This window comes from Pleurodeles waltl, chromosome 1_1 (genome assembly GCF_031143425.1).
Source record: "Pleurodeles waltl isolate 20211129_DDA chromosome 1_1, aPleWal1.hap1.20221129, whole genome shotgun sequence".
Taxonomy (NCBI): domain Eukaryota; kingdom Metazoa; phylum Chordata; class Amphibia; order Caudata; family Salamandridae; genus Pleurodeles; species Pleurodeles waltl.
In genome coordinates this window covers 906,558,792-906,585,505 of record NC_090436.1, presented here as the reverse complement: position 1 = coordinate 906,585,505, position 26,714 = coordinate 906,558,792, and the positions used below count along the sequence as shown (strand labels likewise).

Genomic DNA, 26,714 nt, shown 5'->3' with positions numbered 1-26,714 from the left:
GGGTAAGCGGAAAAATTCTTACCCTATCCCTAGAGGCTACTGGCCTCTGGTGTCCGGGACGGGGAGTGTCCCCTTATAGTCAGGCACTAAGGTTCAAAGAAAGAGTAGATAAAGAGGGGCATAAAAAGGTACACTGTAATATATAGAGAGGGAATGGGAGGCCTCTAGAATCCAAAGGAGAAGGCTGGTTGAAAAATGTCAACCTGAAATTGGTACAAGTAATAATAGCGCGTTAGCTAAGGAGCAAAAAGGGGAGAAAGAAAAAGAAGAAGCAAAATAAAAAGAAAAGGAGCGCAGAAGAATCTTATCTGTGTGTCCAGGGCGTAGTTCAGTCACTCACTGCATCAAAGAGGGCGCTCGCTGTGCGCCTCTACCGTCCTCTCCCTGGACCGCTTGGATAAAATGGTCAGGGAGAGACGGGCTTATATTGTAGAAAACTGCCTCAATCAAGGGGCCAGGTGTGGCTAATCACCGCCACGGCCCGTGGTCTCATCGTCAGGCCGACGTGGAGGCCGGAAGTAGAGCTTCCGTGATTGAGCCGGCAGAGCCGACTAGTCTTTGTTGTGCTTCCGGGGCAGCCCGAGGTGGAAGCCTCTTACTGCAGCCTGGAGCACCGGGAGATATTGCAGGATTCCCGGGGCCGCTGGGAAATGTGGTTCCCAGCTGCCTGAAAAATCCAGCGTCGGGAAATGACGCGGGATTCCCGGGGCCGCTGGGAAATGTAGTACCCAGCGGCCCGGAAAATAAAAAATAAAAATAAAAAAAGGGAAGGGAGGGGGGAATAGTGGGGGTGGGGGGGAAGGGGAAGAAAAAGGTGGAAAAGAGAAAGAGAACAAGAAAGAAGAAAAAGAAAAGAAGGAAAGAAGGGGGGGGCAGAAAAGGAGCAAACCGAGGGGAAAAGAAAGGGGGGGAAGGGAAGCACGGGGGAAGGAAGGGAAAAAACAACAAAGAAAGGGGAAGATGAAGAGGGAAAGAGGAAAGGGAAAGAGAAAAAGGGGAAGGAGAGGAGAATGAAGGGGCAACGGCAATAGAGGGGAGAGAGAAAAGAAAAGTAGGAGAGAAAGAGAATAGGCTAAAAGAAAAAAGAAGACCCCAGAGATAAGGGAGGGGGAACAAAGGCATGGGAGGATGGGAGAAGGGCTGGGGGAAGGAAGAGGAAAGACATGAAAGAAAAGAAAAGAAGAGGGAGAAAAAGGGGGGGAGGAAGGGAAAGAGCAAGGGAAGGTGGGAGAAAGGCAGGGGGAAGGAGGGGGAAAGGGAAAAAAGAAAAGAAGGGGGTGGAAAAAGGGCAGGGGAAAAAAGGGGGGGAGAGCAGGGGTTGGGGGTTCTGGAAGGGGGGGGAAGAAGAGTGGAGAAGGCGGAGAGCGACCCAGAAGGTGGGAGGAGGGGGGGGAAGATACACTGGGGAGACCGGAGTGGTCAAGCAGGCAAAGTGCAGAGGGCCTATTTATAAAGTGAGAACCAGGGTATCTCATCGTTCAGACCAACTGTGTCTGTACGTAATCTCCACACCCAGCGTTGTTCAGCCCGAAACAGTTTCTGTGACATGTTGAAGGTTGTGGGGGGCAGTTGCTCTAGGACCGTCCTGGAAAGATCATCCGGGGAATGGTTCTTCAGGAGGAAGTGGTTGGTCAGCTTAGTGGCATCACGTTTACACCGGATCGTGCTCCGGTGTTCGCAGATGTGCTGACCTTTTCTGGTGGTCATACCCACGTATTTGAGTTGACAAGGGCATCTGATCAGGTAAATCACGTTCTTAGGATTGTAGTTGGTGAGAGATTTTTGCACCCATGGGGTTTTAAGGTCTAGGTTTATCGTAGTGGATTTTTGGGTCAGACGACATACACTACAGTTGCCACAGGGGTAATGGCCTGCTGGAGGTGGTAGCCCATGCTGTCACAGGCTCGAATCTAGAAAGGACAAGGAGATGGCAGAATACACGGAAGCCCTCCAACCCCCTACATCTAGGGGCTCCTTTCGCCACTACATCTATCACAGAGGCTCAAAAACTACCACTCCAGAGCCAGTACTCTCCCACAAATCGGTACTATAGGGGCTCTTATAGAGGAAATAACACTAAAGGGAGAGGCATAAGTGATTCCCAACATGATGCTGCCACTACCAACAAACAGGGACTGTCTTTGTTTTCCCCCAGTCTCACTACACCTGTCGGGGGACGCATACACAACTTTTTAACCATCTGGCAACAGATAACAGACCAGTAAGTGTGGGATATTATCCAACATGATTATTGTCTGGAGCTCGTTACCACACATCCCAACATTCCACCTTAAACTCATCGGCTCTCCATAGAACATTAAACGCTACTCAAACAGGAGGACAGGAGGTCCAAGCTCTTCTTCTTAAAGGCACCATATAGACTGTCCCCCTTCAGCACCACGGATGAAGGTAAACTCTATTCTTCCTCATACCCAATAAGGACAGTTGGCTGCAACTGAACAAATACATTCTTTCAGAACCTTTTCACATAGTCACTTTATAGGATGCGATTCCCCGGCTTCAGCAGGGTGACTTTATGACTACAGTAGATCTCAAAGATGCATATTTTTATATACCAATACATTCAGCCCATCGCAAACATCTCAGATTTATGGTGGATGGAAAGCCCTACCAATTCAAAGTCCTGCCATTCCGTGTCACTACTGCACCACTGGTTTTGACCATGTGTCTAGCAGTAGTAGCCGCCCATCTTTGCAGACATAAAATACACATTTTCCCTACCTCACTGATTGGCTTATCAAAGCTACAGCCCATCAACAGTGTCACCAGTATACTCAAATAACATAGACCCGCTTCACAGCTTGGGATTCACAATCAATATTCCCAAATCACATTTACCACCTCTATAAATGCAACCATATTGGGGTGCCATTCTGAAGAATCAAATTGGGCTAGCCTATCCCAGTGCGGTAATAGTTGAAAATGTTTAGACCCTGTTACCTCAATTCCAGCCGAATCAGCAGATAACAGTGAAGAAGGTCATGCGTCTTCTAGGGATGATAGCCTCCTGTATGGCCATTGTACCCCCATTCCCACCTCCACATGTCCATTACTGGAATATCTAGCTCGTCAGTGGTTTCAATGACAGGCTCACTTACAGGATGTAGTGTTAGTAGACTGCCAAACTTATCACTATCTGTAAAGGTGAAATCCTCACAGCATTTTGAAGGAGAAGCCTCTTCTGTACCCTGTTCCTTACATAACTGTCACAATGGCCGCCCCACTGAGGTGGATGAGGTGCAAACCTGAAATATCTCAACAATAGAGGGTATATGGGACACCAAGCACTGGGGTCACCATATCAACTTCTTCAAGCTGTTCACCTTACCTTGAAAGCTTTCCTTCCTCACCTCATTCACAAGGTTGTCCAAGCCCGGACGGACAATATGACAGCCATGTATTATGTACAAAAAGAGGGGGCATGGTCTTTGCAGCTTTCACAACTGGAAATGGGTTCTGTGTCACAACATTTACCTGATAGCAGAGTATCTCCTGGGCATGGACAACGACTTTACAGACCTGCTAAGCAAATCCTTGAATGGAAACATCACCACCAAGTCCAACTTCCATACTGACAAATGAGAGTTGTCTCAAATAGACGTTTTTGCAACCACAGAAAATGCAAAATGCCCAAACTTTGCCTCCAGGTTCCCACACTCACTATCCGAGGGCAACACACTGTAGATAAGTTGGTCAGGGATATTTGCTTATGCTTTTCCTCCTCTCCCTCTCCTTCCATTTCTGGCTCGGAAGCTCAGGCAAACATACCTCACAATGATCTTAGTAGCATCACCCGGGCTTGTCAACTCTGGTTCACTACACTACTGAATCTCACCGGAGTTCCTCACAAGAAGCTCCCCAACAGACCAGAGCTTCTCACTCAGAACCACGGAGAAATCAGCCACCCAGGTCCCACAACTCTCAACCTAGCAATTTGGCTCCTAAGGTCATAGAGTTTGGTTACCTTAATTTGCCATCAGAAAGCATGTACATTCTTTAAAAAAAAGTCCCATAACTAGAGCTTGCTGTGCAGCACAGTGGAAACGCTTTGCCTGAACTGTAACTCAAAACAAATCGATTCTTTCAAACCCAGTGCACAAGACATTCTGGGATAGAGTTCACATCCATAAGATTATATCTCTCTCCAGTGGCTGCTTATCTCTAGAATAGGCAACATCTCCCCAGTAATTAAAGCCTTCATGGAAAGACTAAAAAGAATGATCCCACCATGGTTTCCACCAGCACCTTCGTGGAACCTCAGTGTCATTCTCATAAGACTCATGGGACCCTTGTTTGAACTCCTGCACTCATGCCCACTTCAATTCCTTAATTAGAAGGTAGCAGATTTAGTCACCATCACTTCACTTAGATGTGTTAGTGAGCTTCTAGGCTTAAACCTTGAAATAATCTTTCTTCCAAGTACATAGAGACAAAGTGGTTCTCCGCACCAACCCTAAATTTCTCCCTAAAGTGGTTTCTCAATTTCACCCTAGTCAGTCCATTGATTTGCCAGTTTTTTATCCCACAACCAGAATCTGTTGCAGAAAGAGCTTTTCATATATTAGATGTTAAAAGAGCCCTTATGTTCTATATAGATAGAACTAAAACTTTCATAAAAACAAAACAACTGTTTGTTGCTTTTTCACCTCCACATAAAGGCAATCCTATATCCAAATCAGACATGGCCAGAGGATAGTAAAATGCATTCTAACTTTTTATCTCGAGGCCAAAGGACCTTTACCTACTCCTCCCAGAACACACTCTACGCAACAAAGGGAGCATCTATGGCTTTTCTATGAAACATTCTCTTATCTGACATATGTAAAGCATCTACATGGTCCATACCACACACCTTCACCAAACACTATTGTGTGGATGTTTTAGCATGACCAGAAGCCAATATAGGTCTGGCAGTGCTACATATTCTTTTCCAAACAACTGCAACACCCCCAGGCTAGCCACAGCTTCTGAGGGGGACTGCTTTACAGTCTATGCAGAGCAATTGTATCTGCAGCCACACATGCCTCAATTGGTATATGCTACCTACCTTGTAAGCATCTGTTCGTGGCATGTAGTGCTGTAGATTCACATGCACCCACCTCCCTCCCCTGAAACCTATGACTGTTGCAGTTTATTTTACTCTTTCTCACATGGACATCTCATAACTTACACTTACTCTACACCAATTCTCACCCTCTTGCAGGAAAACAATCTTAACAATGGAGTCGATGCCCATGTGCAGTATCACTGTGAAGGATAAGTCACCCTACCTCGTGGCTCAAAACAACCTGCACATATCCTGACCGAACACTAGATGGTAGGAGTACGCAGAGCATGTGAATCTACACCACTGCATGCCACGAAGAGGTGTTTACATGGTAACATATTCCTTTTTTTGCCATGTGTGAATTTTTCTATGCATAAGTGCAAAACTGTTTAAAGAACGTCAACCAAATTTTTATGACACGGCATAATTTCCATCTGGTCCCTTCTTAGTTTTGCCGATTTCTCTCCAGCCTTGCATAGTTGCGAATTGGGTTCCGTGACAGCTGTCAGTTGTAAACTGGACATGGCATGGCCTTAAGTAGTGACACCTGTAGTTGTTGTTTAACCGTGCACATCTGTAGCACAGCATTCGATGCCTGGATGCTGCCTCCAAAAACTGCCCCACCTGCCTTCCTCAGTGAAGTGATGCACACGCCCCAACGTGCTGCCCACTATTGCCAGTGCCAGTTGACATGACTTGTGACCTCAGTACTAGACTCCATCCTGGACACGTTAGTGACTGCAGTCACCCAGATAGGCCAGGCACAACTGCTTTAGTGCTGCCCTGTCTCTCTGCTCTAGGCAGACCCTGCAGCAGTGCAAGTCCGGACTGACTGGCTAGGAGTGGAACCTGCACATTTGGACTGTGAGCATGATTATCTCACCAGCCTGACTGGCAGCTGGGTTTCATTGCATGAACCTTCTTTTGCATGCTGTACACACTCCAAGCAGGATAGTGTATTATTTCTGGGTTTGTACAGTACTCTGTCAGGGTGGTGATGGGCAGCAGTCAGGACCATCTGAGGCAGTGTGTGTACACGCAGCAGCATGTCCCTGTCTGGATTCCCAGGTGTCACACACACTTGAAGACACTTCTTCTATGACCAACTGGTAGAGTGAGAGTGCTCTTGTCCGTACTGGGATTCATTATGCCCTGTCCAGATTAATTTATTTCAGATCTGTGGAAAAGCTGAACTGCTGGGAAAACTATACACAGTGCTATGCAGACTTTTAATATCAAAAGCAGTAAACTAATAGTACTGTAAAACTGACTTATCAGGTTATACAGGTATTTAAAAACAGCACTTCAATCTGCCGGGAACAAAGTGTAGAACAGCGAAACTTCTTTGCCTTTAACTTGCAGTTAACAATACTGTAAATACAAGCTTTACAGACTCTTTTACAAAAATTGCCCCATAATTATTAGATTTATCAAAAACAATTCTAAAAAGGAAATTGGATCACCTCAATGTTACTGAATAATTAAACCAATCAAAGTGAAATCATATTGCCTTAGTCATTCACTTTTTCTTCAGCCCACAGCGACATACAAAATGGGACAGTAGATCTGCACACTTAAACTATTGGCTAACTTCAGTGTGAGTGACGACATTCTGCCCATTCACAAGGAACATTTATCTCATAGGGGATTTCCATGTATAGTCAGAATCACTAAATAGTCCCGCTCACGTGCGGGGACTCCGGAGTAGTTCTTTAATATATCTTCCTAAGTGGAAATTCTTGCCTTTCTTCAGGAAGGCCTGTAAAGAGACGTAACAAAGAGACAGGTATTGCAGCATATATACCTAGGCTACTCTAGCCCAATTCTTCATCATGAAGTCAAAAAAGTGCCAATGCATTAAACGTGAATATAATTTAGGATGTTTTGCAAACAGTATAAATCTCCTTCACAAACCCCTTTTTATGATAGAGATGAGGGAGAAACAGGGCAGAGTAGCCCTTCTGTGCTGCAACTGTATGGCTAATATAGAAGCTGTGCCTTTAAGACTTCAGAGACCACCAGAATTCAATTATGCTCAGCAGGTGGCAGTTGCTTCAGTTCTTTTTTCCAGCTCCTGCTGACAGGACCCTGCATCATTGAGTTTATCCTCTCCAGTAGGGGAAGCATTATATTTTACCCGGCTCGTCATTATTGGGGCTGCTAGAAAAGGCTACTCCACCTCTCCATCATCATCTTTTCCTCCAGATAACAAGAGTAAAATATTGGACTCCACAGGACGCAAAGTCTACAATACAGCGGCCACGTCAATGAAGCCAGCCATTGCTATGGCCATCTTTGGCAGACATGATCGAGCACTTTGAGGTTCAATTCAGCAATTTGCTCGACACCTGCCTAAGGGCAAAATGGAAGACTTCTTGGAAGTAATAAACAAGGGGGCAGTGGTTTTGAACCAGATTATAAGCACAGCTGTGGATTCCTTCATCCTTGTGGCACATAGCTGTTGTCACAGAGTCACCTTACACAGGCACTCTTGGCTTCGGCTAACATGTTTAAAACCAGAAGCGAAACACCGCATTCAAAACTTGACATTCTCAGGTTTCACTCTGTTTGGCAGCCATGTTGACGACAAGATGGCAAAAACGAAAACTGAATTGGACACATTAAAGGCTGTGGATTTAGAGAAACCTGGAGAGTACCCTACCAACAGAGGTTTTGCTCTCAGAGAGTTCAAACACTTCATTGGATGCTGCCTAAATCTCAACAATATCAGAGATCCTAACAAGCACAGCGCAAGCAGACAAGAGGACGTTCTGCTCAACATACCACTCAAGGTGGAAAACAAACCTCAGCTTCGAAACCTGGAGTCCTCCCTTCCCCCTCTTCTGTGACACCGGTGGCATTTGCATAAAGTGTTCCAGGTGCACACTGCATGACAGAGAGAAGATTTGCTTACAAGCTGGAAAATAGAGGAAAAAACATCATAACTAGCCTGCCAGCGGGACCTCAGAGCAACGGGAAGTTCAGTCTTGCATCAGGGCTCTGCCTTCAACTTCCAGTGGACGTGGGAGATCCGAAAACGTGTTTCTGGCCAGAAATGACATAGGTCCTGGTCAACATCAAGGACATCGATGTCGGGGCAAGTCACAGCACTGACCTGTTCATCGTCAAGGGCAGGATGGACTTTGGAAAAACACTGATGTTTGCTGTCAACATGACATCAGTCAACATCGAGGGATTTCAAGCCGTCATCTCGTTACAGGCGCATGATGTCGAGGAGTGCCTCATCCTCAAAATCTGCTGACTCGCCATCGACATGGCATGGACGATCGACGCTGAGAGCAAAACATTGACGTGAGATGTTGCGGTGGGAAACATAGAAGAGTAGAAGAATTTACTCTTCAACTGAGTCTTCACCTTCTTTTGAGGTGTTAACATCTCCACCGTCATCACTTCCTCCACAAGATTCAACTCTTCCGCCGCCTCCACCTCCTCCACCGGGGCTCCCTCCACCAATAGCACCTCTTTTACCGCCGACACCAATGCGTTCCTGATCACTCCACCACTCTTGTGATCAAACACCACAACATTCTTCTACAACTTCAAGACATCACCACTGTCATGGATCTCGCCATAGATCAAGGTCACACTATCATCGACGGCATACTGATTGTTCAATTTCTTCCACCAGCGACTATTCACCAACTTTGTCGGACTTGCACTGCCTCGGGTCTATCTGGCTGATGACATTAATAACTTTCAAGAGGTACTGGTCCTTTGGGCTGTAAAACTCAATATACTGATGTCGGCACCCACACCGTCCACAACGTTAATATTTGAGATGCTACATCAGTGTACAGCTACAAAGCCATTACTTCCATTAGTCCCGGGTCTCCCCGAACCGGCTATGGATTTGTTCCTCTCTTTAGCCATTGGAAAGCTTGCTCCATTATGGCTTCGAAAGAAGTATCGGCCTCCGGAGGAGGACCCATTGTTTCTTCATTTGGAACTACTAAATTTTTGTCCGAAATTATTAACACCTTCATTCGACATTAACTAGCTTTTTCAGCTTTTTCCTATCAAAAGAGATGCCTGGGTTTTGAATATTGTCAAGAATGGGTACTGTTTCAGGTTTTCCGCCCCACCGCCACCCCAACGCCGTCCATTCCACCAAAGCCATCCACTTACCATTTAGACTCAGCCAACATCCTGATGCAAAAGAAAGTGGTGGTAATCGTTCCCAACAGTCAACGAGGGAAGGGGATTTACTCCATGTGCTTTCTTGTATCAAAGAAATACAAACACAAATTCAGACCCATTCTCGATCTCAAAGTTGCCAACAAGTAGATTCGGAAAGAGAATTTCAGGATGCTAGCTTTACATCAAATATATCCCTACCTTCATCAGGGAGATTGGCTTTGCTCTATCGACTTTCACAATGCATACTTCCACATTCCCATTGTCAGGAAGCATCAGAAACTTCTTGGGTTCTTTGTGGGGCACGAACATTACCAGTAGACAGTACTACTATTTGGCCACAAGTCAGCACCCAGAACATTTTCGAAATGCATGGCTGTAGTGGCAGCCCATCTAAGAAAACACAGAATCTTTGTCTACCCCTATCTAAACAACTGGCTCATCAAAGCGTCCACTTCTGACAAAGCCGAACAGCCTTTCATTTGGACTTGTGGTCTCCTTCATCGGTTGGGTCTTCACGCCAGCCTCAGCAAGTCATCAACACCAGTACAGATGTTGCTTTACTTAGGGGTCACCATCGACACCATTCACGCAAAGGTGCACCCTTCTGAGGAGCGACTCTTATCGAACCTTCAGAAATATCAAACTCTAAGGAGAGTACTCCATCCAACAGTATCATCTCTCCTAGGATCAATGACCTCTTGCATCTTTCTCACTCCCAATGCTCGCCTGCATATGCAACCTCTCCAGGAGTGTCTACAAGACCATTGGGACCAGCTGACGGGCAACTAGGAGGACAGAATCACACTCTCCATTCATGCAAAGTGGTGGAGTTCCCCAAGCAATCTCCTCAAAGGAATGCCATTCCACCAACAGGTCCCTGAGCAGACATTTGTGACAGATGCTTAGCTGCTCGCATGGAGAGCCCACATGGATCACCTCCAGATTCTAGTCTCAGAGAGAGATGACATACCATATCAATCTCCTCGAGCTATGTGCAGTACATTTGGCACTCAAGGCTTTTCTCCCATCAATCACCACTGATACCCTGCTAGTTCAGATGGCCAATACAACCACAATGTATTACCTGAAGAAACGGGGGCACCAGGTCTAGAGCATTGTCACTAGAGGCCCAGACGATTTAGTAGTGGCTTTTAGCCAGAAACCTGAAGATAATAGCAAATCATCTCACAGATGTCCAAAATGTACAAGCAGGTGCTCTCAGCAGAGCTCTAAATGAAAATCATGAATGTGTCTTACACGAAGAGGTCATTCAAAATATCTTCCACATATGGGGCACCCCTTCTATAGACCTGTTCGCCACAGCAGAAAACAAAAAATGCCACGACTTTGCAACCAGGTAAAACCATCCGGGCATGCTGGGGAATGCCCTGTAGATCAACTGGTCTAGCAAATGCCTTTACGCCTTTCCACCAATTCCTCTTTTCCCTGTAGACCTGGTCAAGCTATCCCATGTCAGCGCGAAGATGATCCTAATTGCTCCAGAGTGGCAGCAGCAATGGTAGTTCCAGGACCTCCTTCACCAGTTGCTCCATCCACATTTCAAGCTGCCATGCAGACTGGACCTACTACAGAAATTCAGAAGCCAGATGCTACACCCCAATCTCTCCTCCTTGAATTTGGCTACATGGCTCCTGAGCTAGTGCAGTACATACACTTAAACTTGCCTCAAGACTGTATGGACATCCTCAGAGAAGCGATGCAGCCTTCCACTCGCTCCACTTACACTTTCAAAGGGAAGATATTTTGCATCTGGTGTTTCTCTAAAAACGTGGAGCCGACTACTTGCCAAGGGAATGTGATTCTGCCAAACCTTTTACACTTGGCTAAGTCTGGCTTACAATTCTCTTCCATGAAGGTTCATCTGGCAGCTCTTACTGTCTACAGGAAATGTTTGTCACAAACCTCTTTTTTCCAAATCCCAGTCATAAAGGATTTCCCAGAGGGGTTAAAAAAAAGGTTTTCCCTCCCATTAGACTGCTATCACCTCCTTGGGAACTTAATATAGTACTTTCTCGTCTCATGCAAGACCCCTTTGAACCCATACACACAGCTTTCCTGTAACACCTGATGTGGAAAGCAGCTTTCCTGGTTGTGATAACATCAGCTCTCCGGGTTAGCGAGATACAAGCCTTATGCTTGCATGAACCATATACTGTCTTTTATTCCAGCAAAGTGGTTATGAGAACTCACCTGAAATTACCTCCTATGGTAGTGTCGGACTTCCATGTATACCAGACTATTTCATTGCCTACATTCTTTCAGAATCCCTCCACCCCAGCAGAAAGATCTCTCCATTCTTTGGATGTTGGGAGGGTTCTGAAGTTTCACTTTGACAAAACAAAAGATATTCACCAAACAAAGCAGTTGTTTATTAATTATGGTCCAATATGCACAGGTCTGGCATCTTTCAAACAATCCTTCTCTAGATGGATAGTGTTTTGCATTTTATTGTGCTACCAAAAAGCTAATTACCCACCAATAGCTAAACCTAAAGTGCATTCCACTAGAGGTAAAGCGGCTCCTGCTGCTTTGCTGCGTAACGTCCCATTTCCAAGGCAGCGACCTGGAAATTGGTACATACATTCACTAAGCACTACTGCCTAGATTCTGATGTTAAAGCAGATGCTCAAGTAGGGCAGGCCTCCCTCAGAAATCTTTTTTCTTAAATTATTTAGGTGACCCTCTTTCTTCTCCACTGCAATATACTGGGATGGGCTTGCTACTCTACTCAATCTCCTACGAGAGAAGGAATAGTTTCTTATCTGTAACTCCTGTTCTCTCATAGCTGAAATTCCATGATAAGTCATAAGCAACCCTCCCTCCTCCACAGTGGAATGGACAGAGGAATCCTGAAATCTTGATATGCCCCATATTCCTTTTAAAAAAACGAAAGCAACTGCCACCAGCTGAGCATGATAGGATGCTGGTGGTCTCTGGGGTCTTAAAGGCACAGTTTCTATATTAGCCATATAATGGCAGCCTATGAGGCTACTCCGCCCTGTTTCTCCCCCACCTCTATCATAAAAAGAGGTTTGTGAAGGAGATTAATACTGTTTGTAAAACATCTCAAACTATATTCACGTTTTATGTATTGGCCCTTTTTTGACTTCATAATGAAGAATTGGGCCATTGCAACCTAGGGATGTAGGCCGCATTATATGTATCTTTCTTAAGCGTCTTTACAGGCCTTCCTGAAGAAAGGAGAAAATCTCCACTTAAGAAGATACATGAAAGAACTGCTCCGGGGTCCCCGCATGTGGGCGGGTATATTCAGTGCTTATGACTTATCATGGAAATTCCCCTATGAGGGAACAGAAATTACAGGTAAGAAACTATCCATCCAAACACAAAATAGATCCATTCAATACCAGAGGCTACTATAGCGATGTGTGCTGTTTGAGACTGAAAAATGAAATGTGCTTTTTGTCCAGTGTTGGTCCTAATGTTTTGTAGAAAGCGTGGCTAAACAAAACAAGCTTTGACACAGCCAAAAGGCTGGCAAGCGATTGGTTATTTTTTCAGGGGCGGGGCTCCATATCTGCAATTTCGTAGTAGTTCAATCCTTTGGTTTTAATGCATTTTCTGACAATATTTCCCATTTACTGCTTCAAACTTGGCATCTGCCATCCTGGAACATTAATTTAAAAGTTAACTGTCTGTTGCGTCATTACACCTGTGTGCACGTGTGGTAATGCACAAAAGTGTTTGTATGCAAAGTCAAAAGGTACAGTAAAATCACTGAAAAGCTAGACCCATTGACTCTGCTAATACTTACTATCAGGTTTTTGTCAGTGTCTGAGCAAGGAGTGTGTTTAATGCTACACAAGTGCTTAGCAACGATAAACACATATGAATGTATAATCTTTCTTTTCCTATGTGATCCTTTTTTCTTCTCTAATTTCGTTGTGATATATGTTTATTGTCTATACGTTCTCTTCCTCACTGTATTTGCTTCAGCTGCCAAAATCATGGTTTGTTTTTCAGTTTCTGATGTATGAACGTGGTCTTTTAACTTTATTTGATTGGTTTTCCTCATTTAAGCACAGTGTTCAACCTGGGCTTGAACTTTATGCTGTACAACTTCCTCCTTCATGTAACGCCTTGGCATTTATTATTTGAAGGTATTGCAGTACTGCATATACAGTGAGAGAGAACCATGTTTCCTCTTTGATCTTATATAGGACATTTGAGTTGTAACTTGAGTGTGGTTACTTCAAAAACATTACTGGTCTTTAAAATATCTTATTGTATTCTCTTTGCTATCTTCGCCCATAGCTGACAGTCAGCAGAATATACAAGTGAAACATTTTTCAGTGTTTCCAATAAGGATTATATTTTCACACAAAATTGTATACCTTCAAACCACACACTTCTGTTGTAGTTCTGATATCTTTCTTTGCATTATTATATTGTATATGTGTAATTATTTTTTCTATCATGCTTATGTTACTTTTTTTTAAATTATGACTGTATTAGCCGTTTGTTTTGCCTTATGTCCACTGGCTTAGTTTCCAGAAGGCTATTTAGAAGCGATGGCTAACAAGGAGAAGAAAGACAAGGTTAAAAAGCAAACTGCAAAGATGGAACCTGGGGATCCAGACTCTGAGAGCAACCAGGATAATGAAAGCAATCCTACAAGTCCAGTTGAACCTGTTGTAGAAAGTCCACTGATCATCGAGGCTCCAAAGAGCAGCCCTGGTGTCATTACCAGACTGAGCATTCACAGCAATGGAAACCAGAAACGGCCTGTGGATGAGGGTATGTTGTCTTGTAATGAATGGTTAGGGAAGTCATTTGATGTGCAAATGTGTTATTTTATTGTTGTACGATTCTGAGAAATGCAAACAGGGTCCAGAATAATTTTGAATGTCTTGTTTTTTGTGCTTTTGGCAATGGCAGTGAAACGTAAATTGAATGTGAACATATTGACTTACCTAGCATAGTGATCCCACGGACACTACAATATTGAAGCAATGTATCTTGAAGTGTCTGTTTATTTTGCTCGTGGCAATGGATATCTGTCCGGCTGAGCCTATATTATCTTCGATGTCCTGATGAGGGAGGCTTGCATGTGTGTTTGTGTTTCAAAAATTGCTTGTGTCAATAAAAAAAATAGATTTCAGAAAGATACTTCTGTAAATAGAGTATTTTGTACTCTCCAAGCCCCCAGACTTTCTCAGCAGTTTCTCCAGTGTGTCATCAATTTGTCTCCATTGTACTACACAGTTGCATTCCTTCAAAAGTGACGACACACAGCCATAGTTAGGTGCCACTCCTGTGTGCTGATGTCAGTTCCTTTCTTTCTGCACTCTTCAATGGGAATCTGGAGATCAGCTTCCAAACGGTTTTCAGGTTTACCAGCTCCCAATATCTTTTTTCTAAAAGACAAAACACTAAAAAAATATCTCCTGGAGAACACAGGATTCAATCGATGATGTGACTGCAAGAAACAAATGTCTGTTATGGATCTGTATGACGTCTGCCTATGGTGTCTAAGATCTAAGCATGACTGTGTTCTGTGGCCGATGCTCCTTGATGCACTCAAAAGACATTAGGGGGCAGAAGTTTAAACTGTGCTAAGCATAAGAAACAGGGCAGATAGCACTTCAAGCCACAGATGCACTTCCACTCCCATTCCAAGTCCCAATCTCGCTCTAAGCATCTATACTGTGGCAAGACTTAATCAAAGGACAAGTATTACCATTGCAGTGAATACAAGCAGTCCAAGAGAGACTCAGTCAGGAGGTGAAGGACGCCAAAAATGCCAACCTTAAATGACTCCTAGTCTATCCTGAGGCTGGTCCCAGAATGTTCCAAGTTTCCCAGGCTACCATCAACCCCACAGCAAATAGAGGCAATCTAGGAGGCCATGCTGCAACTGTTCTGAACGATGTTGGTCTCCTATTGAGCGACTTCAGGCCTTAGGAACCCACAGGGAGACCCAGTCATATTTCTGCTGGTGGGTCCTGTCCTGGCACCATCTAACCTGGCGGAGCAGCTACCTAGCCCCAGCTTCTGCTGGCCCATAACTCTAGACAGATGCTGAAGGTCAGGTCCATCCTGCGCACTCCGGAGGTGGTCTGTTCAGTGCTGCCTTCTCTGGATCCAGCCCTGATGCCTGTTTCTGATCCAGAACCAACAGCCTGTGCCAAGCCAATGACCTGTTAGGAAATAACTAAGGGGCAGCCCCCCGACTTGGGAGGGTTCCCAGGCAGTTCCTCTCCCTCAACACCAGTGCTTATGAAGGCACACCTTCTTTGGATCTGATTCCGACACCATCCAGGGCTTCGAAAACATTCCACATGATAACAATGATGACAAGGAGGCGGACAATTGGCTTCCACTTATCACACTCATGGTGTTCTATATCTAGACTTATAGTATGCCAGTGGTCTCCCATGAGTCCGAGTTGGACTCACCTCCATGGTCCCCAAAAGAGAAGAGTGCCTCTTTTGTGGTGGCAGTCCTCAAAACAGTGGGTGTGTTGGAACTTCAGCTGCCCCGAGTAGAGACCAAGGTTAACATATTGACAGAGATCTTGCAGCCCAGGCCTGCCACATCGGAGCTGTTACTGCCACTTGATAAAACTTTACACAGACCTGGATTGCGGCCTGGTCTAAACCGTGTTTTACTCCCCCAGTATGTTGCACTGTGACTAGGCATCCAACGCTTGCCCTGAGATACATGCCTTTCTGACCCAGCATCCAACTCCTGAGAGTTAGCTGGTTCAGGCTTGCAAGAGCAAGGTCAACCCCAATGCATTCCCCACTGCGCCGCTAGAAAGACGATCGAAGCGCATAAAGTTGTTTGGGAAGAATATCCTATCATATCCAAGCTTGAATTTGAGATCCCTTAATGATGCATGCCTGCTGAATGATTAAAATCCCACCTGCGGTTCACAAGCAGTTCAGAAATGCTTTTGCACAAACATCTCAAGGTGGACAGGATGTGGCTAAGTATGTGCTGAGAGCCTGTCTCGATACAACAGGATATGTAGGTCATGCCAGGGCCACCAGTGTCACGCCTTGGTGCAGTCCACAATATGTTCTGGAAACATGTAGGCATCCCAATAGACAAGGGCACTTATACAGAGCGGGCTTGCTATCCCTAGCCTTTTAATTCCACTAGCAATACTGACGATTCAGAAGACGCCCATTACCAATGGTAGGCATCGCAGTGTGTGTTACAGCCTGCGTGGCCTTTTTGTGGCTGCATAGTGATATGGTGGTGGCAGAGGCCATGGTCACCACCAAGGACAGCAGGGCACTTCCTCCACATTGCCTGCTGTGATTGCAGCCAAGCTACTTTGATTGCCCCTCCTATGGTCCTTCAGAATTACTTTTTACCTGCCAAGCTTGACTGCTGTTATCTCTTTCCAGTAGGTGTTGTACGTTGCTCACCACAGTTACGTTGTCCCTTTAATATCCACTTCCCCTCCTGTTCCACCTGTTTATTTTAAAATTTTGGAAGATTATGCCTCCATCCCGGACTAGAAAGTTCATTCACTCCTGGACAAAGGGCCAATAGAGAGTTTTGGGGCCAAAAATACCAGAGAGCTCAGGCCTATATTACACCTTTAGAAAGACAAGTTCAAGATGTTGACTTTGCCCCAGGTCATCTTATCTTGGATCCAGGGTACTGGATGGTGACCTTGGACTTGCTTTGCATATATTTACATATGCCCATCCTACAGTACCACAAAGGCTTCCGTCAGTTTGAGGCGTGGTCACACAACTTTTAGGTTACTGTCCTGTCTTTCAGCCTCACCTCAGCTCCCCAATTTTTTACTAAAGTGATGGTTGCTACCCTTATTTCCAGGAATTCTGTGTGCGTCTGTAAAGGATATTTGTTGGCCCTTTCAGCTCTTGTATATTTGCCTTCGCTATTCAATTACGCAATTGTGATGAGTTTCTTAAAAGGGTCGCATATATTTGCCCCATGGTGACCTTAACTTTGTTTTAACATTATTAATATGTAAGCCCTTTGAGCATTTGCACAATTGATCATTGATATTGTTGACCATTAAAATGGTATTTCTAATTGCAGTTACTTTTGTGCCCAGTATCGTTAAACTGCAGGAACTATCAAAGTATCCTCCGTATAACACATTCTTCCCTGACAAATTGATGCTACAGACTTGTGATTCCTTTCTGCCAAAGCTGGTGTCACCCGTCCACAGTGGGGCAGTCCATCATGCTCCCTACATTTTTCTCACATCCATATCCCTCTAAGGAGGATCAGAGGTTTCACCCAAAAATAGTCCTTAGTTTTTACATCAAGTCCATCAAGGATCACTGTTTGGATTGCCACCTTTTTACTGGTTTTGCTTGTGCCAAGAAAAATTGGGCAGTTCAGAAGCAAACCTTGTCTCGAAGGATCATCTTGTGCATATAAATGTATTGTTCTACGGCCACAAATGAGCCTCTTGAGGGTCTTTGTACTCAGTCCTCCAGAGTTAAGGCTACAACTATGGCATTGGTTTCTGTTGTTCTATTGTTGGACATCTGCCAAACTGTTACTTACATGGTGCCTCACATTACTGTCTTTATCCTCAGGTGTGCTGAGAAGACCATTTTTGCCATTCAGTTGTGCAAGACTTCCTAGTGTAAAGTCCGCTCCTCCGAATTCCCACATTTTGGGAGCTAATTTTTTGGTATATATCCAAAAGTTGAGTTATCTGCAATTTGTATACATCAGAAGAACAAGTTACTTACCTTAGATAACACTCTTTCTGGTGGATACTCTATTAGTACCTATTCATACTTCTCACAAAACAATGCCCTACACAACTAGAGACCAGAATACCTAACAGCCACATAAACTTTAACCAACTTGCCAGACACCTATTCTCTACCTCACTCTCACTCGCCCCCGCATCTGCAAAAGCTCAACAGGAGGCTGCTCATTTTCCTACAACAGCATCCCACAATACATTTGAGCCTCCTTCTCACTTCCCGAGTTCCACAAAAAGCTGAAGACCTGGCTCTTCTTATAAGCACCTTGGGACCACACACCCACACCTGGATATGCTCACAGGTGATTGTGTGCTATACAAATCAACCTAATGCAATATAACTGCAGAGTCTTAATTGTCTTCCCTCCTCGACTTTCTCCGTAGTGGAAGGTAGGATTCTAAAAAGGTGGCAAGTTAGATTTGGCATGCGTTAGATTTGCACTCTGTTATAGCTGATCTGTGTCTAACGATGCAGATGAGTTGGAGAAGAAAACTGACAACGCACGAGCAAGGTAGCTCTGCTGTCATTTCTGGAGGCGGCGTGACCCCACTGTAGAGCCCAGTAGCGCCAACTGTCAGTGCACTGGAGAAGCTGAGTTCAATATGCAGTGTGGGGGGAGGGGGGGTTTCAAAAGTTGCAGAATCTGTGGTAAAAATATTCTCCAGAAAAAGTGTTACCGAATGTAAGTAACTTCTTATGTAAAGATGCATACACATTTATGGCCTGTCCTCTGTAGCCAGCACTGTCAGGGAGGATAGGCTTGGAGAAGGGCGTAGAAAAATAGAACTGACCACTTCAGAGATCCCTCTGCATGCCTGAAACATTATTACATTATTTGTGTCTACAAGTGACAGATTCCAACTCCTGGACTTAGGATCTGCAGATATTTACAATTCCATGTGGAACTTATTCTATGGATTTCTCCAAGGCAATCAGTTTTCCACAGCCATAATAAATGTAGCAATAGGTTCGGAAACCAAGACTTCCCTGATTAGGGACAGTGCGATTGTCCCTGGGAACATCGGAAACACCAACAGATTCCCAAATTTGTTGGTATTCACAAACATTCAAATGTACTATAAATCCACAAAAAACTGTGCCACAAAGTTTGCAGTAATTGTGAACTTAAACTGGTCTAGAAGGATATGCAAGTGCTAGAAGACACTAAAAAGACTAGGGTCTAATAACTCTGAGTGTGGGTATTGAGGAGCCAGGTTTTAAAGGCTTTTCTGTGAATCAAAAGGAATATCATTCACACAAGTCTTAGTGGGTAAAGTTGCAAAGTTTGCCTGCAAGATTTCGGGTGTCCCGACCCCCTGACCAATTGAGACGAAGATGAGGGATTGTAGAAATCTAAGAAGCGAAGGACCCCAATAGTGTGGAAAGGACTATAAAATGTTTACTTGAAGGTAAATAGGGGTTATTTTGTGATAGACCTAGCGGTCTAAGCACAAAGATATAGAAACAATCCCTTTGGGAGCAGGAAGCCAGTGCTGCAGCAACCTAAAAGCAGGGACCAAAGTCTGGCGATGTGACCCAAAAATGAGTCTCCCTGCGCACTTTGTACTGTGTGAAGATGGGCAAGAGGAAATGGAAAAATCCTGAGCTACAGAGAATTGAGGTTACCCAGGCAAGATAAAATAATGTGTGATGGGATGCGTGGCTGTAGATACACATCTTCTGAATGCTTCTGTCATCTAGTGTTGGGTTCAGAGTGTTGCATGTTGTTTTTCTTCTAAGAAGCATTTTCGAGTCACAGGATCAAGTGCCTCCTCCTTATTGGTGATACTGCGCATGGGCATCAACTCCTTTGTTAGATTGTTTTCTATCTGCCATCTGGCTCAGACATGTGTCTCTGCGCTCCATTCTCCCTTCGCTCCGGTTTCAAAACCTTTCTTCCGTCTTTCCTAAAATCTACGGTGTTGTTTTCGATTGCATTTTCTACTCTTGTGCTCAACTCACTTCGTCGGTTCGGGAACCGACCATACGTGCTCCGGGGCGTCTTCGCCCATTCGGGCCTACCTCACTGAGTGGCACAGACCAGTATGTCATGCTGATGGAATGGACGCCATTTAGATTCTGTCCTCGGTGCCACCCACCCCAAATTCCCACATACAAACCAACATCTGGTGTGTAGCCTGTGCCTCTCCCCCTACCATCAAGAAGCCACCTGCGCAGCCTGCAGATTACTTTCGGCTGAAAAAGACACTTCGAGACTGGAGAGTTTGTTGACTAGAGATAGCACATAAAACTGGAAGACACTCTGGATATCTTTGGGGAGGAGCACCCAAAACAGGAGGATGCCTTTTCCATCCAGAACTCTGACATACAGTCAGATATTGAAAGCCACAGGGTGACCTCAGTGCAACAGGTGAGTACAGTGGCCCCTCCTGCCCCGCCAAGACTTCAAAAAAGCCCTTTACCGATGATGCCGGACCGCACCAAGCCATGGCCGGCTCTGAAAACCAGCCCTGGATGCCCTGTCCTACCGGCTCGTTACCAAATCTGCCAAGGCCAAGACACTGTCTTCCGCATCGAGCTCATCTTCAGTCCGAGACGTCGTAGTCATTTCAATCTGAACCTCAGCATCAGCAGCTTCAGCTCCGAGGCCAGCTTCCCTCCTCACCTTCGCTCCAACAAAAGGGCACCGACCGAAAGCTTTGGTCTCGAAATTCTGCTTCTGTTACTTTTAAATGCCAACTGCCTTTTCAGGAAGCCCCAAACACATACCCTCCTCCAAAGATAGCCAAGGACAAGGCACCAGCTATACACAAGCCTTTTCCTCTTCTTCCTCCTCCTCCTGCTACAACTTCTTCACCACCTCCAACACCTGCTTCCCCTCATTCACCTGCCTCTCCTACTGCAGGAGATTTCACACCAAAGGGTTCCTAGCTATTTACGGGGGTGACATAGGTGGGCCACAACAGGACCCGGATCCTTGCTAAACTTATGACCTTGAACCCTTGGTCTCCACAGACCCAGATCTTTACCCTGCACGACCCTTGCCGCCTGAGGATGCTACATCCAACCACCAGGTGATAGCCTAAGGAGCCGCTTTTCACAATGTTGAGCTTCTTAGGGACCCCATTGACAAGACTTTATATTCCATACCCTAACATACACACATAGGGATATCCAGTTTCTCCCCATGCTCCCTGGAATGCTTCGTCATTACAACAAAATCTTTGAGGAACCAGGTTGCCCTAGGGTTATCAACCCAAGAGTTGACAAAAATACAAACCTGCTCGTTCTAATCCACCATAAATAAAGTCCCAGGTCCCGCAAGATTCTGTTCTGGCTACTACCACACATAAGCAAGCCAATAATCAGGCCACAGGGGACTCTCCTCCCCCAGACAAGAAGAGTAAAAAGACAGGCACCACAGGTAAAAGGATCATTGCAAAGGCTGCTAATCACTGGCGCATTGTCAACTCACATGCCCTTCTTGTAAAATATGTTCGGGCTCACTGGGATGAGATGGAAGAGGTCCTCCAATATTTCACACACGAGCACCGCAAAAGGAGACTACAGAATGTCACAGAAGGGCAGACAATCAGCAACAACTCTATTAGATGTGCCCTTGACGCTGCGGACACCGCTGCACGTGCTATCAATGCTAACGTCCTTGTAAGGAGACATGCCTGGCTTAGAAGCTCAGGTACTAAACCTGAGGTGCAACAAGCAGTGTTAAACATACCCTCCTATACAAATCTCCTTTTCGCCCCTCAAGTGGACACCACCCTTGAGAAGCTGAAAAAAGACACCAATACCGCAAAGGCGATGGGTGCTTTACGGTCCTCTGAAAGAGGTATGTTTTGGCGCCCCACATTCAGAGGTGGTTACAAGCCAACATCCTCAGAGGCCTCCACCTCTCAGACCAGGCAGCCTTCAAGCTCCTGCTCACGTGGCACTATGCACCTATAGAGGTAACAACACACGAGGTAGAGATAAGAGCACCACCACCCACACCTCTACATCAACCTCTAAACAGTGACTACTTACGTTTCTCTCTCATTCCCCCTCCCCACCCCATCCCCAGTCGGGGGTTGACTTCATGATTTCCATACACAATGGATCAACATCACTTCGGACCAGTGAGTCCTCTCCATTATCCAACATGGACTGTCTGGAGCTCATTACCACTCCTCCAAACATTCCCCCCGCTCTCAAGCACACCTTCTTCTCAAACAAGAAGTACAATCCTTTCTTCTTAAAGGGGCCATTGAGTCAGTTCCGCTACAACAACAAGGAACAGGAGTATACTCTCTATACTTCCTCACTCTCCAAAAAGATGGCTTTCTCAGGCCCATTCTGGATCTACAGCCCATAAAACAAATACATTCTTTCAGAACACTTTCACATGGTCACTCTTCAAGACGTGATTCCCCTCTTACAACAGGGCGACTTCATGACAGCTGCCAATTTCAAGGAAGCCTACTCCCATATTCCAATCCACCCTACACACCGCAAATATCTCAGATTCATGATTGCAGGAAATCGCTACCAGTTTAAAGTTCTTCCCCTTAGGCTCACCACGGCTCTCAGGGTCTTTACAAAGTGCTTGGTGTTGGAAAGTGCCCCTTTTGGCATGGTCACCCCACCCACTTTTTGCCTAATATCTGATGCTAACTTGACTGAGTGTGTCGATGGATCATGCTAACTAGGCCTCAGCACCTGTACTCTTTCCCTAAACTGTACCATTGCTCTCACAATTGGCACTTCTCTGGCACCAATCTAAGTCCCCTGTAAAAGGTACTAGTGTTACCTAGGGCCCTCAGGGTCAGTAGCCATTGGCTTCTGCCTTCTGGCTCCTGTAACGCCCCTAAATCTGGTATTTAGGGGCACCCCTGAACTTTGCTCTTCAGATTCCTGGTGACCTAAAGAAGACGGACTGAAGAGCCTCATCAGCAGTGAAGACTCCAGACGACAACTGATTGACCCCAGTCCTACTGGCCTGTCTGCAGCTTCAAGACTCTAGCTATAAAAAGACGACTCATCCAGCAGGATCAGCAACCTCTACAAACCCCCAGAGGACTGCCTGCCTTCCCTAAGGACCAAGATCTCCCAAGGACAGCGACCATGTCCACAATGAAACCTCCAACAAAGACTCCAGAGCATTCTGGATCCACAAGTCCTGCCCACTCTGCACACAACGCCCATGGCCTGAGTCCAGCTGGCCCACCAGTCCAGAGACTGTTCCCAGGCAAGTCCGACATTGAGTCCACCCTAGGTTGACCCCTCCTGACCAACACAACAACGCCTGCAGCCTGAATCCAGGGACCCCCCTGCCTGCGATCGGCTCCAGTGAAGATTCTTGACGCCTAAAGGTACCTCTGCACCCGCAGCCTCCTGGCCTTAGTCCACCGACATCCAGTGGGATCTCTACTTACCTGTCCAGCCATCGGTCTTCTTCATCCAACTCCCTGGACCAAGCCTCCATCCTCTTTGTGAACCTGGAGTTCCTCATTGAATCGCATTGGCGCTGCAACGCTTTGTTTGCAACCTGCACCCAACTGCCCCTGTGCCGCTGAGGGTGTATGTTTGGTACTGACCTGTGGCCGCCCCGTTGCTGATCTAAACCCACAAGGCCTGTGCCCTGAAACTGCAGGTACTTATCTTCAGTCTGTTTTCTAGTAAGTGCCCCCAGTCTCCACCAGTTTCCATTGTGCGCCCGACACCAACTTTGACCTCTACACCCGTCCTGACCTTTGTTGCTGGTGGTGCACCCTTGATGTCTTCTTCAACCTTTCCCTGTGGACACCTTAACCCATGAAGACTAGGACCGTAAGTCGAGTACTTAACTGTTAACTGTGCTTATACTTTTCCTCCCCTAGGTCTGCATTGCCTTCAAGATTTTTACACTGTCTACTATTGCTATATCTAAAACCTATATTAACTGTGATTTACAAACCAAGTGCATTTGATACGTGAAGGTGATACATTCTTGAAATGTACGTACCTGCAACAAAGATCCAGTTGGTTCTAGAAATAAAGTAACAAAGTATGTTTTTGTTACATAAACATTAGACTGGAGTTAGTCATTGAGTGTGTGCTTCATTTCTTGACTGTGTGTGTACAACAAATGCTTAGCACTATCCTCTGATTAGCCTAACTACTCGCCCATACTACAAAAAAGGAAGCATTAGTATTATCTACTTTGTCCTCTGTAAAGTCTCTGGGGAACCACTGGACTCTGCACCCTACACTTTACTTTGGTATAGTATATACAGAGCCCGCTTCCTACATTGGTGGATCAGTGGTGGTGTCTACGACTTTGCATTTGCTGGACTACTCAGCCAACATTTTATCACATGACTAAGTTCCAAAATTGCCTTTAGAGTCAATTGATTTTTGAATTTACAATTTTTCCAAATTTCTAAAAGTCTTGCTAGGGCCTTGGTTAAGTTCCTTTAGCATTTCTTTAAAGGGTTAAAATGTTTCTGTAGTTAAGGGTAAAGTACCTAGAAGTAGTTTTAATTCCTAAAAGAAACCCCCAAATTTAGTAAAACAAGCATTTGCAATACAGTAGGTCTTGCATTTGCTAGAGTTTGAGCTATTGGCGTTGTAAATTACAATGGGGGTCATTCCGACCTCCGCGGGCGGCGGAAGCCGCCAGCCTGGCGGGAACCGCCAGAAGACCGTACCGCGGTCGAAAGACCGTGGCGGTCATTCTGAGTTTCCCGCTGGGCTGGCGGGCGGGCGACCGCCAGAAGGCCGCCCGCCAGCCCAGCGGGAAACCCCCTTCCATGAGGATGCCGGCTCCGAATGGAGCCGGCGGAGTGGAAGAGGTGCGACGGGTGCAGTTACGCCCGTCGCGATTTTCAGTGTCTGCTTGGCAGACACTGAAAATCTTGGTGGGGCCCTGTTAGGGGGCCCCACGACACCCGTTCCCGCCAGCCAGGTTCTGGCGGTCAAAACCGCAGAGCCAGGCTGGCGGTAAGGGGGTCGGAATCCCCATGGCGAGGATTCCTTTGGGCAGCGGGAAACCGGCGGGACACCGCCGGTTTCCCGGTACCGCCGCGGTCAGAATGCCCATGGGAGCACCGCCAGCCTGTTGGCGGTGCTCCCGCGGTCGTTGGCTGGGTCAGAATGACCCCCAATGTCTTTTACCAATGTGTTTTGGTTTGGAGTGGCGTGGATTTATATAGTGTGAAGTGGAATTATGTGGGTTGAAATGCAATTGTGTAGGGGGAATTTTGTGGTGTGGAGTGTATTTGTGTAGTGGAATTATGTGGCATGATAAGTAGATAGGGGTGAGAGCTGCACAGAATAGATAGAAAGGAAGATGAAGAGGGATAGGTAGTTTGTGCACGAAGTGGTGAATGAACTCCAGACAAAGGAACAGTAAGAGTGTGTGAGAAAGAGACAAAGAAGGGAAGAGCTGGTCATAGATACATAAAGAGAGTGCTTCTGTGAGACACCCTAAAAAGAAGAGACCGTGGGTTTGAGGGACGGAAATCTTGAAAAGGCACAAGAAAGAGACTGTGCTCGAAGACCTGAAGTGAACAACATGAGAAAAGTGGTAAGAGTGCATGAGAGAGCTAGAGAGGTGTGAGAGAGAATAAGAGGGAGAGGGATGAGAGGGAAGGGCACCTGGAGAGGGTAGAGGGGAGAGATGGACAGCGCGAGGAGGTATAGGAAGGTAGTATGTGTGAGAAGGCAGTATAGATAGGAGACAGAGGCCCTCATTACAACTTCGGCGGTCTTGGAAAAAGACCGCTGAAGCCGCGGGAGCCAATAAGTGCTGGCGGTATGCTTGGCCCCCTACTATGACATTTCCACTGGCCCAGCGGATGGAAACAGCGTTTCCGTCCACTGGCCCAGCAGAAAAGTCACATCAACATTGAAGCCCGCTCATAATAGAGCCGGCGGCAATGTTGCAGCATCCATTGCACATTTCACTGCCTGTAATTCGGGCAGTGAAATGCGCGATGGGGCTGTGCCGGGGGGCCCTCCACTGCCCATGCCAAGTGCATGGGCAGAGCAGAGTCCCCCAGGGACACCCGAGTCCCCCTTACTGCCATCCTTTCCGTGGCGGTGTTTACCGCCATGGACAGGCTGGAGGTTTGGGATTATGACCGCCCAGCGAAGCCTGGTGGTATATTGGAGGGACCGGCGATATGGCTGTGGCTAATGCGCCATGGCCATAATACACTGGCGGCCTGTTGGTGGTATTACCACCAGTGTTCCACCAACCGCCAGGGTCGTAATGAAGCCCAGAGTGTGTGATGGAGGTAGGGGGGTCGTAGTGGAATTGCAAGACGAGAGAAGTGAGTGAGAGATAAGAGGGGCAATGGGTGTGTGTGTGGGGGAGAGATGACAGGGTTGTTGGAAGTGCAAGGTGGAGATGGGTTGTTTTTGAGTTTTGTTGTGAAATACTGTTTTCCCTAGTTTGAAGACCCATGCCTAGCATATTGATCTGATTTGGTCACATTAAAATATTTAATTTCACCACATTCAGAATTATCAAAAAATATGCTTCATTCGTGCTTTACATATAGTGAAAGATCTGCACAGTTCATTTACAGACATTTAAATGTTGCGTTGTGGTAGGGAAGAAAAATATTGTACAGCACACCGAGTAGCTAGCATTATTGTTACATAAATCCTCTCACTTTGAAGTCTGAGAAAGAAAAGTAAACACCAAAATCCCTAGAAGACAGAGCCTGACATTTGACCTCTGTCTTTGAATGCACAGCAAATGTGACAAGATAGCAAGATTTGAAGGCCTG

General features: G+C 45.9%; 1 protein-coding gene across 1 annotated transcript in view; it reads left to right on the top strand.

The window, feature by feature from the left end:
* UHRF2 (ubiquitin like with PHD and ring finger domains 2) overlaps positions 1-26,714 on the top strand; it is a 690,531-nt gene that overhangs the window by 540,032 nt on the left and 123,785 nt on the right. Inside the window, exon 13 of the mRNA XM_069230126.1 lies at positions 13,756-14,005. Coding sequence (XP_069086227.1) covers positions 13,756-14,005 — 250 coding nt within the window. The remainder of the gene's footprint in view (positions 1-13,755; positions 14,006-26,714) is intronic.